This window comes from Pseudophryne corroboree, chromosome 7 (assembly GCF_028390025.1).
Source record: "Pseudophryne corroboree isolate aPseCor3 chromosome 7, aPseCor3.hap2, whole genome shotgun sequence".
NCBI lineage: Eukaryota > Metazoa > Chordata > Amphibia > Anura > Myobatrachidae > Pseudophryne > Pseudophryne corroboree.
In genome coordinates, this window is record NC_086450.1 from 32,516,601 (window position 1) to 32,538,227 (window position 21,627).

The 21,627-nt window shown below is 47.6% G+C and overlaps 1 protein-coding gene across 3 annotated transcripts in view; it reads left to right on the forward strand.

The window, feature by feature from the left end:
- The window catches only part of DPP10 (dipeptidyl peptidase like 10), a 473,198-nt gene that overhangs the window by 352,324 nt on the left and 99,247 nt on the right, over positions 1–21,627 (forward strand). For all 3 annotated transcript variants that reach the window (XM_063932900.1, XM_063932902.1, XM_063932901.1), the window contains 3 exons: positions 3,287–3,325; positions 3,578–3,685; positions 7,921–8,012. In XM_063932900.1, coding sequence (XP_063788970.1) covers positions 3,287–3,325; positions 3,578–3,685; positions 7,921–8,012 — 239 coding nt within the window. The remainder of the gene's footprint in view (positions 1–3,286; positions 3,326–3,577; positions 3,686–7,920; positions 8,013–21,627) is intronic.

Consider the following 21,627-nt stretch of genomic DNA (forward strand, 5'->3'; position numbering starts at 1 on the left):
ATGTGCACTGCAGGGTGGACAGATGTAACATGTGCAGAGAGAGTTAGATTTGGGTGGGTTATTTTGTTTCTGTGCAGGGTAAATACTGGCTGCTTTATTTTTACACTGCGATTTAGATTTCAGTTTGAACACACCCCACCCAAATCTAACTCTCTCTGCACATGTTACATCTGCCCACCCTGCAGTGCACATGGTTTTGCCCATTAGAGGAAAATGTTGTTTTGCAGTCATCCTTGAATTAGGCCCTATGTTGACATAAGTTATTGGACACTGACAGCAAATAGAGCAACGCGATATTACTGACATCACCACATGAAGTGATTCCTGCAGACACCCTTCTGGGCAAACTGTCACAAGTTCCTGTACAACAGCAGTTGGTATGATTCGCCATTCCGCCTTAAGTACAGTGACCAACTGCGACCACCCAACGCTCCAATTTGTCCCAGAGGTTCTCAGTGGGGTTAAGATCAGAACTCTGAGCTGGCCTGTCCATCTGGGTTACAGAATGTTCTGTATACCAGTCCAGCGTCGCCCTGGAAACGTGACATCACGCAGCCTACGCTGATCCGCTTTTCAAACTCGGTTAGCTCATTCCGGCAGGCAAATGATCCAATCATTGCCCTCCTACCCATTTTATACCTTCACGAGAACGTGTCTGCTGCAGGAGCACACCATTTCCCTTGCACGGGAAGGAGGGGGGGTCCAATTACTTTTGTCTACGTAGTGTAGATCATAGGTTTTCAAACGCGGTCTTCAAGGCACCCCAGCGGTCCAGGTTTTAAGTATATCCATACAGAGAAAAAAAGGTTTTGATGGCGCTGAGCAGAACTGTGTGTGTATGCACCCTGGGATTAGCTGCCACCTGGTGAGGAGGTAGCCAGCCTCCTCAAACAACAAAACAAATGCAGAAAATTACCAGGTCAGCGCTTAATGCCAATGATGTACACAAAAATTAATAAAACAGTTTATTAGACAAACTAAAAACATATAACAATTTAAAATTGGTAAGACCACAGCATAGTAATCATATGAAACTGAGGTATCTAAAATCTCTAAATTAAACAATATACACTAATTGTAAGCACTAGAAGGCAGTCGCAAAACCTTAAATGGAAATGACTCTCTGTTTGATTTTATCTCTGTTTAAATAATTGCCCACGATATAAGCACAAAGAATCTAACACGGCCGTGCATATAAGTGTCCTCAATCAATACGGGTTCAATCACAGCTGGAGAAAGTTCATCAACTTAGAGGTCCACTGGATGTATAAACGGTGCAGAAATATGAAGTTGTATGATAACTGCTACTCACAGTATGTATGGAATTGTCCTTGCTGCACCTCATGTGTTGTATGGAGCCGCTCTATATCACCCTGTGCACGGGTGAGACATCCGTCAGCGGCAACGTCCGTCAGTGGCACAGTCCGTCAGCAGCGCAATAAAGCAGGGAGCCGCTCTCCACCGTCCGGCACAGTATAGATGCACCAGTTCGCCGTTCTGCACCCCCAGCACAAACGGAGTAGTGCTCGGCAGGGCAGGGTATAAGGCGTTCCCAGTGTGGTGGAGGAAAGTAAGTGGTGCAGTCTCATTAAAGATGAGCAATTGCTGGCAAATGCTGTAGTCAGCTGCTGTGAGGACAAAATCTTTTTCTTGTGGGCAATAGAGGTATTAGCGACCCCTTCTCTCTGTACCCTCAACGCGTTTCTCCGCACCCCAGGCGGCTTCTTCAAGAGGGGAACTGGTGCATCTATACTGTGCCGGACGGTGGAGAGCGGCTCCCTGCTTGATTGCGCTGCTGACGGACTGTGCCACTGACGGACGTTGCCGCTGACGGATGTCTCACCCGTGCACAGGGTGATATAGAGCGGCTCCATACAACACATGAGGTGCAGCAAGGACAATTCCATACATACTGTGAGTAGCAGTTATCATACAACTTCATATTTCTGCACCGTTTATACATCCAGTGGACCTCTAAGTTGATGAACTTTCTCCAGCTGTGATTGAACCCGTATTGATTGAGGACACTTATATGCACGGCCGTGTTAGATTCTTTGTGCTTATATCGTGGGCAATTATTTAAACAGAGATAAAATCAAACAGAGAGTCATTCCCATTTAAGGTTTTGCGACTGCCTTCTAGTGCTTACAATTAGTGTATATTGTTTAATTTAGAGGTTTTAGATACCTCAGTTTCATATGATTACTATGCTGTGGTCTTACCAATTTTAAATTGTTATATGTTTTTAGTTTGTCTAATAAACTGTTTTATTAATTTTTGTGTACATCATTGGCATTAAGCGCTGACCTGGTAATTTTCTGCATTTGTTAAGTATATCCATGCTTGGCCACAGGTGACTTAATTAGATATAAACATCTGTGCTGAGCCATGGATATACCTAAAACCTGGACCATTGGGGTTCCTAGAGGACCGCGTTTGAGAACCTCTGGGGTAAATCATTTGTGTCACTGAAATATTATTATATAATTATTTTCTGTTACTAACAAGCATTACTGCAGTGCTACATCCTGCCCCGAGTGTTTATGGCTGCCCCGCTGTATACTGTACGTCTGTAGATGTTCATTAAATATGCAGTATACTTGCCTACCTGACCCTCTCCATGAGGGAGAAAATGCTCTGTTCCTGGACTTCCCTGGTAATGTATGATTGCCATCACCTGTGGTGAAACACCTTTCTTATCAATTATCTAGCTCACCACAGGTGATGGCAATCATACATTACCAGGAAAGTCCAGGAACAGAGCATTTTCTTTCTCCCTCATGGAGAGGGTCAGGTAGGCAAGTATGATATGCAGTAATCACTGAATGATATGTTTGTTCATTCAGTACAACAAATTTAATTTGGGTATTAACCGAATATAAATGAATCTTTTTGTAAATGCATCTTTTGTTTATCAATGCAAGAAAAATCTTTTTATTATTATAGACCAGAGGTTCTCAAACTCGGTCCTCAGGACCCCACACAATGCATGTTTTGCAGGTAACCCAGCAGGTGCACAGGTGTATTAATTACTCATTGACACATTTTAAAAGGTTCACAGGTGGAGCTAATTATTGCACTTGTGATTCTATGAGGAGACCTACAAAACATGCACTGTGTGGGGTCCTGAGGACCGAGTTTGAGAACCTGTGTTATAGACCTTCTCAGTAGTCTGTGGGTTCGTGTCTCACGCTACATCAGACATTTACATAACTGAACTGACTTATAGTACATAGGTGTCAAAAATAAAAAAAAATTTTTATTCAATAAATATTTTGTTTTGCAGAAGTATGAAATAGTCTCCGATGTCTGGCTTTCAAAACAGGTAACAATCGACACGACTCGGACTTTGTGTTATTACAGTATATTTCTGACAGATATTATTTATAATCATTTCAATAATTATTTAAAAAAAATATATATATTATATATTTTTTTAATTCTATCATGGGTTCTTCTAGACCAATATCATCAGGTTATTGTCTACACATAACTACAACAACAATTAATAATATAAAGAATGTTTTTCAGGCGAAGTCATTGTCCAATTAACCTTTGACGACCTTGTGTTCTACAGAATGAGGAACCAGTATTTTCCAAAGATGGCAACAAATTTTTCTTGACTGTACCCGTGAAACAGGGCGGGCGTGGAGAGTTCCACCATATCGCCATGTTTAATGTACAGGTGAGAATGAACCAAATTACACCCCGATATCATGCACTATCTCTGTATTGCCTCAAATTCTTCAGTCGCATTGATATATTATTATTTTTATTATAAACGAAACAGGAATTTTAATTAAATGCATCAAACTGTGTCCGGGCTAAGAAACAAATATCCAGGTCTGCTTATTTCATGTCATAGATTCCTATAGTGTCGGAGAAAAGTTTCGGACATTTTTACTATGAGAGCGATTGTGGGTTGTGAAAGTTGCCCCCTGTCTTGTGAGCCTTGAGATCATGTGACCACCAGGGTAGGCTATAGGATATGGAAGTACCATATACTGAGTCTACTCTACTGTACAGGTTTGTGGGACAAACATAGAGTAGCTGGTGGGCGTATGTAGAGTGTGGTGAGCAGTTGCTAGCAGTGCATGTTTTCCAGGTCACCTGGGGATTTTAAAATTGAATAGTTGGTGATACACAGTGCACCTGCCGGAAAACGTGCCCTGTTAGGGGTCCTTGAGGACTGAGCTTGGCTACCACTGGTATAGATTGGATTGTGGAAAGATTGGGGTACAGATGCCGTCTCCTGGGGTAGACGGGTGCACTTTCTTACAGCAGCCCAAATAGGGATACGCCAGTCCAGGGTATTCAGTACAAATAGCCGAAGTTGGTTTTATTTGCAGCAAAAGTAAAAATAAATCATACAGTAAACATGAATCTTAGCCTGTCCAGCTCTGACCATATAGGAAATTTCCCTCTGTAGGGGCAGATGTACTAAGCCTTGGACAGTGATAACGTGTAGATTGATAAAGTAGTAACCAATCAGCTCCTGTTATTTTTCAAACACAGCCTGTAACATGGCAGTTAGTAGCTGATTGGCTGGTACTTTATCTCTCTCCGCTTTATTACCTCTTTATTACCTACTGTTGGACTCACCAAGAACAGCAATTCAGTACAGCACTCACCTCAGGCAGTAATGGTGTCTCTCTGCAGGCCAGCAGCCTGTTTCCCAGGTAATGATGTCTCCATGTCCAGACTGGCAACATTTTAACAAGCCCATGCAGGTGCAAACACTGATTAACCTCCTCTCAGGCTAAATCCCTAAAGACACAGACTAGGCTAAATTGATGGAGCCCTCCCTCACTCTCCATCCGTAACTGCAGGAACCCTTACCTGGCTTTTACAGTAGCTGAAATACAGTAGCTCTGAGCAAGCCATTTAAGTACGCACCTTTCCTGGGGTTTTAAACACATAGGTCAGAAAACTAGGACAAATATATCTGCCCTCAAACACCGTTCCACCGCTTTTATCACAGGATGTAAACATTCGGCATTAAATCCGGTGCAGGTTTCTGGTAGGCAGCAAGTCGTTTGCTGCATTTCCGCATTGCACAATGGACTCTTATAGATGGAATGAAAGAAAGTGGTCCCCTGATTTGTATCATTGTTTTATGTATGCCCTTACTGTAAGAGGACGTGAACACTTATGTGTGTCTGACAATAAATGTCATATAAAAGTGACGTGATAATTGGGATACAAGAATAAATCAGCCAGAACATGCAGCAGTATTTTACTTACAGGGAAGAGTCAGCACAAAGACAGGGCAACCAAGAATACACAATGTATAGTACATTACATATGTATAATACATGTATATATACATATGTATATACATATGTATAATACAGGTGTATAGTACAGTATAACGACTTGCGTGGCGGCATTGCGCATTTTCACATTTTACTGTTTATCTCATGAAGAGTTTTTTATTATATGTACTTGTCGTGGCTCAACTGGCCATCTGGCAAATGCTAAAAAGGGCTCATGACGTGAGGGGCCAGTCCGACCGCTTCAAGGCCGGGACGTATAGCTCCGCTTCCCTGTCAACAGGCATACTGACATAGAGCGTGCTGCAAGGCCACACCCCCACAGAGTGTGACCACGCCCCTTTTTCTGTGCGCACAAAGAACGCCAGAGCCGATTCTTGCCTGCCTGATATTAATGTAATAACAGAAAATAATGTAAAATAAAATGTAAAAATCAGTAGAAATAATAATATTAATAATATTATTTCTTTCGCTTATAGCTGGATATGTACTAATCTCTCATTCGCTGTCTATTTTAGATTGGGAGTTACTTTTCCATGAGGCTAGGACCACCCATAGCGGCCAAGGGGGTCCCGCTGAACGGGCCCCGCTTGGCCAGGAGGGGGAGGTTTGTGTGCACACGGATCCTGTTCTGCAGGATGTCGCAGACAGTATCCGGCCAGTGACACTCGGCATTTCATTGAACTGTACGTGTTCACATTGAAATCCCACCGTCCTGTCATCTGGCCCAACCGGCGCCTGCCCATGTGCAGTCTCCTTCCGGACCCGCATGGCCGCTATGTGTGGCCCTAGCCTTACACGTATCCTATAAGGCATGACAAAAAATAAATGATAGCACAAATTGTAGTAAATTCTAACTAAAAGACAAGTAAAAAAAATATACTCGGCGCGGCCTAGTTGCCCGAGTTCTGGGATGGGCTGTTTGGCGCGACTGAAGTCCCAGTGTATGAGGACAGGTGTGTATAATATCTGACGCAGCTCTGACTAGAGGCTGGCGGGAGATGGGAGCTGCTGTGTGAGGGATTACCTGGCCAGACCATTATTACATAATATTCTCCACAAATAAAGTTATAAGCCGGATTTTTGTCACCGCGTCTCTTTGTGCCGGCCATTCTCTATCTGATAACCTTGTAGATTTATCCTTCCACAATCAATAGAAGCTGCCAGAAGCAGACGACGGGCGCGTGAGCGCCTCACACAAAGGAAGGTCACAATTCTCCCAACTCAAAGGACCGGATGACAAAATGTTCTGAAATTCGCACTTGTAGATAGGACGAGGCCCCCTGAGAGGAGGAAAGCCCGACCTTGGGCTGCTATCCTCAGTCATAGAGATTCTTCGTCCAGCCTGTATATTACGTAGGTTAGCTATATACCAAGTATACCGCAGATGTAGCAATATGTTATAGAAATAATCATTGCACAATGAAGCTTTATTCCAACAAAATAGGAAGCTTTAGGGGCTCATTTATCAAACCTTGGAGAGTGATAAAGTACTAGCCAATGAGCTAGCTAATGAGATGTAATGTCACATGCTGTCTTTGAAAAAATGACAGGAGCTGATTGGTTGGTACTATATCACCGTGCAATTTATCCCTCTCCAACGCTTGATAAATCTGGGCTTTAATGCACATTACTCTTTCTTTTACTGATTCCGCTGGGTGCAATTCTCTGTTCTGCACATAGAACAACATGACATGTGATATCAGCCCGCACAGCGCCATACTGTAAGCACACTAGGATCAGGCAGGCGGCTGGTGACGCCAGTCTGGAAGGAAGTGCTGGCATTCTGCCCATGCCAGCCCCACATTTCAATGTACAGTAACTAGGGGTGCCCCTCAACATGACTGACAAATGATATGCGCACACATGTATAGCGGCGGCACAAATATTGGGGGTGCCCACAGAGCTGGCTGCTACGGTTGTGACCTTCTTCAGGATAACTGTATTCCCTGTGTCTATAGTCATGTCATGTTTGGGCCTTTTCTGGCACTGCCCTCTTCCTCTTCCCAGGAGGAAATTATCTCCAGAGAAGAAGAGAAAGTGGATGTTCAATAAATGCTGTTTATTTTGCACAGTGACATAACGATTTCTCACCCGGTCACACATCAGTCTACGCTCTGCGCCCAGGCATGACGAATCCCCCTAGACCCCATGTAATGTCAGCACAGGAGCTTGGATTATTCCCCCCCCCCATGTAGAGTTTCATCATTGTTACACAGTGTAAGGTCATTCCCGGAGAACAAGCCCCCTGATCGGATTGTCTGTCTGACCCAACGCCCTCACACTTCATTAAAATGCGCCGGCTCTAGGACTGACACCGACCAATTCTCCGTGATTTATTGCCTGCATCTCACCCCATAAAATGCTTCCTTCCTGTGTTTAACTGAGGGATTGGAGATTGTCTTTTCCACATTAATAAATAACACAGAGAAGCTTTTCTAGCACCACGGAGAGAGCTAAAAGCACGCACGTCTGGCCGATGAATACCGAGGCTGGAATTGCAGCTTTTCTCCCCGTGTGAAATGAAAATAGGCCACAATCTGCAGCAATCTCCATCACATCTCGTACTGATGCATAGAGCGGTAACGCAGAACCATCTGTTTCCCTGTAATAGTAAGCTCTTCCATTGACATTCTGGTGTTTACAGGTGAAAACAGACCTTGTCAGCATTCGGCATCTCACTTCAGGGAGCTGGGAAGTCATTAAGATCCTGGCGTACGATGAGCCGTCGCAGAAGCTGTAAGTGCCCACTTTCCGTCTCATACTGTATGTGATAACTGCACAGGATCAACTTACTCCCCAGGGTGACTGCTTCATACTGGGGCAACCTGCCCTCCCCAGTCACTGTAACCTGGGCTAACACACATCGTTCTCACCCATCAATTATTAATGTAGCACCCGTTCTATTTTTACATTCAGGCTCAGGATTTGTGAAAGAATCTTCTTCTTTTTTTTAAACATTGTTCTGAATCTTCCGCACAGGGGACGGCTCATTGGGAGCTTTCAGTAAATCACCTGAAGCTGCGTTACTAAGGGCAATAGAAACACTGGCTAAGGGGGTTTATTCAGAGTTGTTAGCAAATCGAAAAAGTTAGCAATTGGGCAAAACCATGCTGCACTGCGGGGGGGGGTCAGATGTAACATGTGCAGAGAGAGATAGATTTTGGTGGGTTGTATTGTTTCTGTGCAGGGTAAATACAGGCTGCTTTATTTTTACACTGCAATTTAGATTTCAGTTTGAACACACCCCGCCCAAATCTAACTCTCTCTGCACATGTTACATCTGTACCCCCTGCAGTGCACATAGGCCCTCATTCCGAGTTGATCGGTCGCAAGGCGAATTTAGCAGAGTTACACACGCTAAGCCTACGCCTACTGGGAGTGTATCTTAGCTTCTTAAAATTGCGACCGATGTATTCGCAATATTGCGATTACAAACTACTTAGCAGTTTCAGAGTAGCTTCAGACTTACTCGGCATCTGCGATCAGTTCAGTGCTTGTCGTTCCTGGTTTGACGTCACAAACACACCCAGCGTTCGCTCAGACACTCCCCCGTTTCTCCAGCCACTCCTGCGTTTTTTCCGGAAACGGTAGCGTTTTCATCCACACGCCCATAAAACGCCGTGTTTCCGCCCAGTAACACCCATTTCCTGTCAATCACATTACGATCGCCGGAGCGATGAAAAAGCCGTGAGTAAAAATACTATCTTCATTGTTAAATTACTTGGCGCAGTCGCAGTGCGAATATTGCGCATGCGTACTAAGCGGATTTTCATTGCGATGAAAAAATAAGAATTTACTTACCGATAATTCTATTTCTCGTAGTCCGTAGTGGATGCTGGGAACTCCGTAAGGACCATGGGGAATAGCGGCACCGCAGGAGACTGGGCACATCTAAAGAAAGCTTTAGGATCACCTGGTGTGCACTGGCTCCTCCCCCTATGACCCTCCTCCAAGCCTCAGTTAGGATACTGTGCCCGGACGAGCGTACACAATAAGGAAGGATTTTGAATCCCGGGTAAGACTCATACCAGCCACACCAATCACACTGTACAACTTGTGATCTGAACCCAGTTAACAGCATGATAATAGAGGAGCCTCTAGAAAAGATGGCTCACTACAACAATAACCCGAATTTTTTGGTAACAATAATTATGTACCAGTATTGCAGACAATCCGCACTTGGGATGGGCGCCCAGCATCCACTACGGACTACGAGAAATAGAATTATCGGTAAGTAAATTCTTATTTTCTCTGACGTCCTAGTGGATGCTGGGAACTCCGTAAGGACCATGGGGATTATACCAAAGCTCCCAAACGGGCGGGAGAGTGCGGATGACTCTGCAGCACCGAATGAGAGAACTCCAGGTCCTCCTCAGCCAAGATATCAAATTTGTAGAATTTTACAAACGTATTTGCTCCTGACCAAGTAACTGCTCGGCAAAGTTGTAAAGCCGAGACCCCTCGGGCAGCTGCCCAAGATGAGCCCACCTTCCTTATGGAGTGGGCATTTTAAGATTTTTGGCTGTGGCAGGCCTGCCACAGAATGTGCAAGCTGAATTGTACTACAAATCCAACGAGCAATCGTCTGCTTAGAAGCAGAAGCACCCAGTTTGATGGGTGCATACAGGATAAACAGCGAGTCAGATTTTCTGACTCCAGCCGTCCTGGAAACATGTATTTTCAGGGTCCTGACCATGTCAAGCAACTTGGAATCCTCCAAGTCCTTAGTAGCCGCAGGTACCACAATAGGTTGGTTCATGTGAAATGCAGAAACCACCTTAGGTAGAAAATTTGAGGACGAGTCCTCAATTCTGCCCTTTCAGAATGAACTATTAAGTAAGGGCTTTTATATGATAAAGCCGCCAATTCTGACACCCGCCTGGCTGAAGCCAGGGCTAACTCGTCACTTCCATGTGAGATATTTTAAGTCCACAGTGGTGAGTGGTTCAAACCAATGTGACTTTAGGAAAACTCAACACAACATTGAGATCCCCAAGGTGCCACTGGAGGCACAAAAGGAGACTGTATATACAGTACCCCTTTTACAAATGTCTGAACTTCAGGCACTGAAGCCAGTTCTTTTTGGAAGAAAATCGACAGGGCCGAAATTTGAACCTTAATGGACCCTAATTTTAGGCCCATAGACAGTCCTGTTTGCAGGAAATGGAGGAAACGACCCAGTTGAAATTCCTCTGTAGGGGCCTTCTTGGCCTCACCCCACGCAACATATTTTCGCCAAATGCGGTGATAATGTTTTGCGGTTACGTCTTTCCTGGCCTTGACCAGGGTAGGGATCTTCAGGATCCGGCGTTCAACCGCCATGCCGTCAAACGCAGCCGCGGTAAGTCTTGGAACAGACAAGGCCCTTGCTGGAGCAGGTCCTTTCTTAGAGGTAGAGGCCACGGTTCGTCCGTGAGCATCTCTTGAAGTTCCGGATACCAAGTCCTTCTTGGCCCATCCGGAACCACGAGTATAGTTCTTACTCCTCTCCTTCTTATGATTCTCAGTACTTTTGGTATGAGGGGCAGAGGAGGGAACCCATACACTGACTGGTACACCCACGGTGTTACCAGAGCGTCCACCGCTATTGCCTGAGGGTCCCTTGACCTGGCGCAATATCTGTCTAGTTTTTTGTTTAGACGGGACGCCATTATGTCCACCTTTTGTTTTTCCCAACGGTTTACAATCAGGTGGAAGACTTCTGGGTGAAGTCCCCACTCTCCCGGGTGAAGGTCGTGTCTGCTGAGGAAGTCTGCTTCCCAGTTGTCCACTCCCGGAATGAACACTGCTGACAGTGCTATCACATGATTTTCCGCCCAGCGAAAATCCTTGCAGCTACTGCCATTGCCCTCCTGCTTCTCGTGCCGCCCTGTCTGTTTACGTGGGCGACTGACGTGATGTTGTCCGATTGGATCAATACCGCCTGACCCTGAAGCAGGGGTTTCGCTTGACTTAGGGCATTGTAAATGGCCCTTAGTTCCAGAATGCTTATATGAAGAGATGTCTCCAGGCTTGACCATAAGCCCTGGAAATTCCTTCCCTGTGTGACTGCTCCCCAGCCTCGCAGGCTGGCATCCGTGGCCACCAGGACCCAGTCCCGAATGCCGAATCTGCGGCCCTCTAGAAGATGAGCACTCTGCAACCACCACAGGATGGATACCCTTGTCCCTGGTGACAGGGTTATCCGCTGAAGCATCTGAAGATGCGACCCGGACCATTTGTCCAGAAGGTTCCACTGTGCGTGGAATCTGCCGAATGGGATTACTTCGTAGGAAGCCACCATTTTTACCCAGAACCCTTGTGCATTGATGCACTGAGACTTGGTTCGGTTTTAGGAGGTTCCTGACTAGCTCGGATAACTCCCTGGCTTTCTCCTCCGGGAGAAGCACCTTCTTTCTGGACTATGTCCAGAATCATCCCTAGGAACAGAAGACAAGTCGTCGGAACCAGCTGCGATTTTTGGAATATTGAAAATCCAATCGTGCTGCCGCAACACTACCTGATATAGTGCTACACCGATCTCCAACTGTTCCCTGGATCTTACCCTTATCAGGGAATCGTCCAAGTAAAGGATAACTAAAATTCCCTTCCTTCGAAGGAATATCATCATTTCGGTCATTACTTCAGTAAAGACCCGGGGTGCCGTGGACCATCCCTACGGCAGCGTCCGAACTAATACAGTTCTGTACCATAACCTGAAATACCCTTGGTGAGAAGGGTAAATTTTGACATGAAGGTAAGCCTCCTTGATGTCCCGAGACATCATGTAGTCCCCTTCTTCCAGGTTTGCAATCACTGCTCTGAGTGACTCAATTTTGAATTTGAACCTCTGTATGCAAGTGTTCAAAGATTTTAGATTTTAGATTTTAAAATCGGTCTCACCGAGCCGTCTGGCTTCGGTACCACAATAGTGTGGAATAATACCCCGTTCCCTGTTGCAGGAGGGGTACCTTGATTATCACCTGCTGGGAATACAGCTTGTGAATGGCTTCCAAAACTGCCTCCCTGTCAGCGGGAGACGTCGGTAAAACAGACTTTTGGAAACGGCGAGGGGAATACGTCTCGAATTCCAATTTGTACCCCTGAAATATTATCTGAAGGATCCAGGGGTCTACTTGCGAGTGAGCCCACTGCGCACTGAAATTCATTGAGAACGGGACCCCACCGTGCCTGAATTTGTAAAGCCCTAGCGTCATACTGAGGGCTTGGCAGCGGCGGAAAAGGGTTTCTGTTCCTTGGAACTGGCTGATCTCTGCAGCCATTTTCCTCTCCCTCTGTCACGAGCAGAAAAGAGGAACCCTTTTGTCCGCTTGCCAACCAGGACTGCGCCTGATAATACGGCGTCTTATTTTGAGAGGCGACCTGGGGTACATCCCCTCTTTTAAGGCAATACTTCCAAATGCCGTTTGGAATCCGCATCACCTGACCACTTTACTGGAATAATTGGACAACGCACTTATACTTGATGCCAGTCGGCAAATATTCCGCTGTGCATCCTGCATATATAGAAATGCATCTTTTAATTGCTCTATAGGCAATAATATACTGTCCTTATCTAGGATATCATATTTCCAGTCAGGGAATCCGACCACGCCAACCCAGCACTGCACATCCAGGCTGAGGCGATTGCTGGTCGCAGTATAACACCAGTATGTGTGTAAATACATTTTAGGATACGCTCCTGCTTTCTATCAGCAGGATCCTTAAGGGCGGCCATCTCAGGAGAGGGTAGAGCCCTTGTTTTTACAAGCGTGTGAGCGCTTTATCCACCCTAGGGGGTGTTTCCCAACTCACCCTAACCTCTGGCGGGAAAAGGTATACTGCCAATAACTTTTTAGAAAATATCAATTGTTATCGGGGGGAAACCCACGCATCATCACACACCTCATTATATTTCTCAGATTCAGGAAAACTACAGGAAGTTTTTCCTCACCAAACATAATACCCCTTTTTTTGGTGGTATTCATATTATCAGAAAAGTGTAAACTTTTTCCATTGCCTCAATCATGCAATGTGTGGCCCTATTGGAAATCACGGTTGTCTCTTCACCGTCGACACAGGAGTCAGTACCCCTGTCGGCGTCTGTATCTGAGGTAACGGGCGCTTTAGGGCCCCTGTATGAGACGTCTGGACATGCACAAGCTGAGTAGCCGGCTGTCTCATGTCAACCACTGTCTTTTATACAAAGCTGACACTGTCACGCAATTTCAACAGTACATCCACTCAGGTGTCGACCCCCTAGGGGGTGACAACACAATTTCAGACACTCTACTCCGTCTCCTCATCATTTTTCTCCTCATACATGTCGACACCAACGTACCGACACACAGCACACACACAGGGAATGCTCTGATAGAGGACAGGACCCCACTAGCCCTTTGGGGAGACAGAGGGAGAGTTTGCCAGCACACACCAGAGCGCTATATATATACAGGGATAACCTTATATAAGTGTTTTTCCCTTTATAGCTGCTGTATTGTTATATACTGCGCCTAATTTGTGCCCCCCTCTCTTTTTTAACCCCTTTCTGTAGTGTAGTGACTGCAGGGGAGAGCCAGGGAGCTTCCCTCCAACTGAGCTGTGAGGGAAAATGGCGCCAGTGTGCTGAGGAGATAGGCTCCGCCCCTTTCTCGGCGTCCTTATCATCCTTTTTCTGTATGTTTTGGCAGGGGTTAAATGCATCCATATAGCCCAGGAGTTATATGTGATGCATTTATTTTAGCCATATAAGGTTTTTTTATCGATTTATTGCGTCTCAGGGCGCTGCCCCCCCCAGCGCCCTGCACCCTCAGTGACCGGAGTGTGAAGTGTGCTGAGAGCAATGGCGCACAGCTGCGGTGCTGTGCGCTACCTTATCTGAAGACAGGATCGTCTTCTGCCGCCGATTTTTCCGGACCTCTTCGCTCTTCTGGCTCTGTAAGGGGGACGGCGGCACGGCTCCGGTGACCCATCCAGGCTGAACCTGTGATCGTCCCTCTGGAGCTAATGTCCAGTAGCCTAAGAAGCCCAATCCACTCTGCACGCAGGTGAGTTCGCTTCTTCTCCCCTTAGTCCCTCGATGCAGTGAGCCTGTTGCCAGCAGGTCTCACTGAAAATAATAAACCTAAACTAAAACTTTCACAAAGAGCTCAGGAGAGCCCCTAGTGTGCACCCTTCTCGTCGGGCACAGAAATCTAACTGAGGCTTGGAGGAGGGTCATAGGGGGAGGAGCCAGTGCACACCAGGTGATCCTAAAGCTTTCTTTAGATGTGCCCAGTCTCCTGCGGAGCCGCTATTCCCCATGGTCCTTACGGAGTTCCCAGCATCCACTAGGACGTCAGAGAAATACCGAGCGAACGACTCGGAATGAGGGCCATAGTTTTGCCCATCAGTGTGCTTTTTTTGGTTTGGTAACAACTCTGAATAACCCCCTAAGCTCCAGTACACAGCTCTGTACGCTCCTTACACATCCCATTACCCCCCCATACACATCCCATTACCACCATACACATCCCATCATCCTCCTTACCCATACCATTACCCCCCATACACAGCCCATCATCCTCCTTACACATCCCATTACACCCCATACACACCCCATCATCCTCCTTACACATCCCATTACCCCCCATACACATCCCATTACCCACCATACACATCCCATTTCCACCATACACATCCCATCATCCTCCTTACCCATCCCATTACCCCCCATACACAGCCCATCATCCTCCTTACCCATCCCATTACCCCCCATACACAGCCCATCATCCTCCTTACCCCCATACACACCCCATCATCCTCCTTACACATACCATTACCCCCCATACACTGCCCATCATCCTCCTTACACATCCCATTACCCCCATACACATCCCATCACCCTCCTTACACATCCCATTACCCCTCATACACAGCCCATCATCCTCCTTACACATCCCATTACCCCCCATACACATCCCATCATCCTCCTTACACATCCCATTACCCCCCATACACAGCCCATCATCCTGCTTACACATCCCATTACCCCCCATACACAGCCCATCATCCTCCTTACACATCCCATTACCCCCATACACAGCCCATCATCCTCCTTACACATCCCATTACCCCCCATACACATCCCATCATCCTCCTTACACATCCCATTACCCCCCATACACTGCCCATCATCCTCCTTACACATCCCATTACACAGCCCATCATCCTGCTTACACATCCCATTACCCCCCATACACAGCCCATCATCCTCCTTACACATCCCATTACCCCCCATACACAGCCCATCATCCTCCTTACACATCCCATTACCCCCCATACACAGCCCATCATCCTCCTTACACATCCCATTACCCCCCATACACAGCCCATCATCCTCCTTACACATTCCATTACCCCCATACACATCCCATCATCCTCCTTACACATCCCATTACCCCCATACACAGCCCATCATTCTCTGTACACATCCCATTACCCCCCATACACAGCCCATCATCCTCCTTACACATCCCATTACCCCCCATACACAGCCCATCATCCTCCTTACACATCCCATTACCCCCCATACACATCCCATTACCACCATACACATCCCATCATCCTACTTACCCATACCATTACCCCCCATACACAGCACATCATCCTCCTTACACATCCCATTACACCCCATACACACCCCATCATCCTCCTTACACATCCCATTACCCCCCATACACATCCCATTACCCACCATACACATCCCATTTCCACCATACACATCCCATCATCCTCCTTACCCATCCCATTACCCCCCATACACAGCCCATCATCCTCCTTACCCCCATACACACCCCATCATCCTCCTTACACATACCATTACCCCCCATACACTGCCCATCATCCTCCTTACACATCCCATTACCCCCATACACATCCCATCACCCTCCTTACACATCCCATTACCCCCCATACACAGCCCATCATCCTCCTTACACATCCCATTACCCCCCATACACATCCCATCATCCTCCTTACACATCCCATTACCCCCCATACACAGCCCATCATCCTGCTTACACATCCCATTACCCCCCATACACAGCCCATCATCCTTCTTACACATCCCATTACCCCCATACACAGCCCATTATCCTCCTTACACATCCCATTACCCCCCATACACATCCCATCATCCTCCTTACACATCCCATTACCCCCCATACACTGTCCATCATCCTCCTTACACATCCCATTACACAGCCCATCATCCTGCTTACACATCCCATTACCCCCCATACACAGCCCATCATCCTCCTTACACATCCCATTACCCCCCATACACAGCCCATCATCCTCCTTACACATCCCATTACCCCCCATACACAGCCCATCATCCTCCTTACACATTCCATTACCCCCATACACATCCCATCATCCTCCTTACACATCCCATTACCCCCATACACAGCCCATCATTCTCTGTACACATCCCATTACCCCCCATACACAGCCCATCATCCTCCTTACACATCCCATTACCCCCCATACACAGCCCATCATCCTCCTTACACATCCCATTACCCCCCATACACAGCCCATCATCCTCCTTACACATCCCATTACCCCCCATACACAGCCCATCACCCTCCTTACACATCCCATTACCCCCCATACACAGCCCATCATCCTGCTTACACATTCCATTACCCCCATACACATCCCATCATCCTCCTTACACATCCCATTACCGCCCATACACAGCCCATCATCCTGCTTACACATCCCATTACCCCCCATACACAGCCCATCATCCTCCTTACACATCCCATTACCCCCCATACACAGCCCATCATCCTCCTTACACATCCCATTACCCCCCATACACAGCCCATCATCCTCCTTACACATCCCATTACCCCCCATACACAGCACATCATCCCCCTTACACATCCCATTACCCCCTATACACAGCCCATCATCCTCCTTACACATCCCATTACCCCCCATACACAGCCCATCATCCTCCTTACACATCCCATTACCCCCATACACAGCCCATCATCCTCCTTACACATCCCATTACCCCCCATACACAGCCCATCATCCTGCTTACACATCCCATTACCCCCCATACACAGCCCATCATCCCCCTTACACATCCCATTACCCCCCATACACAGCCCATCATCCTCCTTACACATCCCATTACCCCCATACACAGCCCATCATCCTGCTTACACATCCCATTACCCCCCATACACAGCCCATCATCCTCCTTACACATACCATTACCCCCCATACACAGCCCATCATCCTCCTTACACATACCATTACCCCCCATACACATCTCATCATCCTGCTTACACATCCCATTACCCCCCCATACACATCCCATCATCCTCCTTACACATCCCATTACCCCCCATACATAGCTCATCATCCTCCTTACACATCACATTACCCCCCATACACAGCCCATCATTCTCCTTACACATCCCATTACCCCCATACACAGCCCATCATCCTCCTTACACATCCCATTACCCCCCATACACAGCCCATCATCCTCCTTACACATCCCATTACCCTCATACACAGCCCATCATCCTCCTTACACATCCCATTACCCCCCATACACAGCCCATTATCCTCCTTACACATCCCATTACCCCCCATACACATCCCATCATCCTGCTTACACATCCCATTACCCCCCATACACAGCCCATCATCCTCCTTACACATCCCATTACCCCCCATACACATCCCATCACCCTCCTTACACATCCCATTACCCCCCATACACATCCCATCATCCTCCTTACACATCCCATTACCCCCCATACACAGCCCATCATCCTCCTTACACATCCCATTACCCCCCATACACATCCCATCACCCTCCTTACACATCCCATTACCCCCCATACACATCCCATCATCCTCCTTACACATCCCATTACCTCCCATACACAGCCCATCATCCTGCTTACACATCCCATTACCCCCCATACACAGCCCATCATCCTCCTTACACATCCCATTACCCCCCATACACACCCATCATCCTCCTTACACATCCCATTACCCCCCATACACAGCCCATCATCCTCCTTACACATCCCATTACCCCCCATACACACCCATCATCCTCCTTACACATCCCACTACCCCCCATACACACCCATCCTCCTCCTTACACATCCCATTACCCCCCATACACAGCCCATCATCCTGCTTACACATCCCATTACCCCCCATACACAGCCCATCATCCTCCTTACACATCCCATTACCCCCCATACACAGCCCATCATCCTGCTTACACATCCCATTACCTCCCATACACATCCCATCATCCTCCTTACACATCCCATTACCCCCATACACAGCCCATCATCCTCCTTACACATCCCATTACCCCTCATACACAGCCCATCATCCTCCTTACACATCCCATTACCCCTCATACACAGCCCATCATCCTCCTTACACATCCCATTACCCCCCATACACAGCACATCGTCCTCCTTACACATCCCATTACCCCCCATACACAGCCCATCATCCTGCTTACACATCCCATTACCCCCCATACACAGCCCATCATCCTCCTTACACATCCCATTACCCCACATACACACCCATCATCCTCCTTACACATCCCATTACCCCCCATACACAGCCCATCATCCTCCTTACACATCCCATTACCCCCCATACACATCCCATCATCCTGCTTACACATCCCATTACCCCCCATACACACCCCATCATCCTCCTTACACATCCCATTACCCCCCATACACATCCCATCACCCTCCTTACACATCCCATTACCCCCCATACACATCCCATCATCCTCCTTACACATCCCATTACCCCCCATACACAGCCCATCATCCTCCTTACACATCCCATTACCCCCCATACACATCCCATCACCCTCCTTACACATCCCATTACCCCCCATACACATCCCATCATCCTCCTTACACATCCCATTACCCCCCATACACATCCCATCATCCTCCTTACACATCCCATTACCTCCCATACACAGCCCATCATCCTGCTTACACATCCCATTACCCCCCATACACAGCCCATCATCCTCCTTACACATCCCATTACCCCCCATACACATCCCATCATCCTGCTTACACATCCCATTACCCCCCATACACAGCCCATCATCCTCCTTACACATCCCATTACCCCCCATACACACCCATCATCCTCCTTACACATCCCATTACCCCCCATACACACCCATCATCCTCCTTACACATCCCATTACCCCCCATACACATCCCATCACCCTCCTTACACATCCCATTACCCCCCATACACATCCCATCATCCTCCTTACACATCCCATTACCTCCCATACACAGCCCATCATCCTGCTTACACATCCCATTACCCCCCATACACAGCCCATCATCCTCCTTACACATCCCATTACCCCCCATACACATCCCATCATCCTGCTTACACATCCCATTACCCCCCATACACAGCCCATCATCCTCCTTACACATCCCATTACCCCCCATACACATCCCATCATCCTGCTTACACATCCCATTACCCCCCATACACAGCCCATCATCCTCCTTACACATCCCATTACCCCCCATACACAGCCCATCATCCTGCTTACACATCCCATTACCCCCCATACACAGCCCATCATCCTCCTTACACATCCCATTACCCCCCATACACATCCCATCACCCTCCTTACACATCCCATTACCCCCCATACACAGCCCATCATCCTCCTTACACATCCCATTACCCCCCATACACAGCCCATCATCCTCCTTACACATCCCATTACCCCCCATACACAGCCCATCATCCTCCTTACACATCCCATTACCCCCCATACACAGCCCATCATCCTCCTTACACATCCCACTACCCCCCATACACAGCCCATCATCCTCCTTACACATCCCATTACCCCCCATACACAGCCCATCATCCTGCTTACACATCCCATTACCTCCCATACACATCCCATCATCCTCCTTACACATCCCATTACCCCCATACACAGCCCATCATCCTCCTTACACATCCCATTACCCCCCATACACAGCACATCATCCTCCTTACACATCCCGTTACCCCCCATACACAGCCCATCATCCTCCTTACACATCCCATTACCCCCCATACACAGCACATCGTCCTCCTTACACATCCCATTACCCCCCATACACAGCCCATCATCCTCCTTACACATCCCATTACCCCCCATACACATCCCATCACCCTCCTTACACATCCCATTACCCCCGATACACATCCCATCATCCTCCTTACACATCCCATTACCCCCCATACACACCCATCATCCTCCTTACACATCCCATTACCCCCCATACACAGCCCATCATCCTCCTTACACATCCCATTACCCCCCATACACAGCCCATCATCCTCCTTACACATCCCATTGCCCCCCATACACAGCCCATCATCCTCCTTACACATCCCATTACCTCCCATACACAGCCCATCATCCTGCTTACACATCCCATTACCCCCCATACACAGCCCATCATCCTCCTTACACATCCCATTACCCCCCATACACAGCCCATCACCCTCCTTACACATCCCATTACCTCCCATACACAGCCCATCATCCTCCTTACACATCCCATTACCCCCCATACACAGCCCATCATTCTGCTTACACATCCCATTACCTCCCATACACATCCCATCATCCTCCTTACACATCCCGTTACCCCCATACACAGCCCATCATCCTGCTTACACATCCCATTACCCCCCATACACAGCCCATCATCCTCATTACACATCCCATTACCCCCCATACACATCCCATCACCCTCCTTACACATCCCATTACCCCCCATACACATCCCATCATCCTCCTTACACATCCCATTACCTCCCATACACAGCCCATCATCCTGCTTACACATCCCATTACCCCCCATACACAGCCCATCACCCTCCTTACACATCCCATTACCTCCCATACACAGCCCATCATCCTCCTTACACATCCCATTACCCCCATACACAGCCATCATCCTGCTTACACATCCCATTACCCCCCATACACAGCCCATCATCCTCCTTACACATCCCATTACCCCCCATACACACCCATCATCCTCCTTACACATCCCATTACCCCCCATACACACCCATCATCCTCCTTACACATCCCATTACCCCCCATACACATCCCATCATCCTGCTTACACATCCCATTACCCCCCATACACAGCCCATCATCCTCCTTACACATCCCATTACCCCCCATACACACCCATCATTCTCCTTACACATCCCATTACCCCCCATACACACCCATCATCCTCCTTACACATCCCAT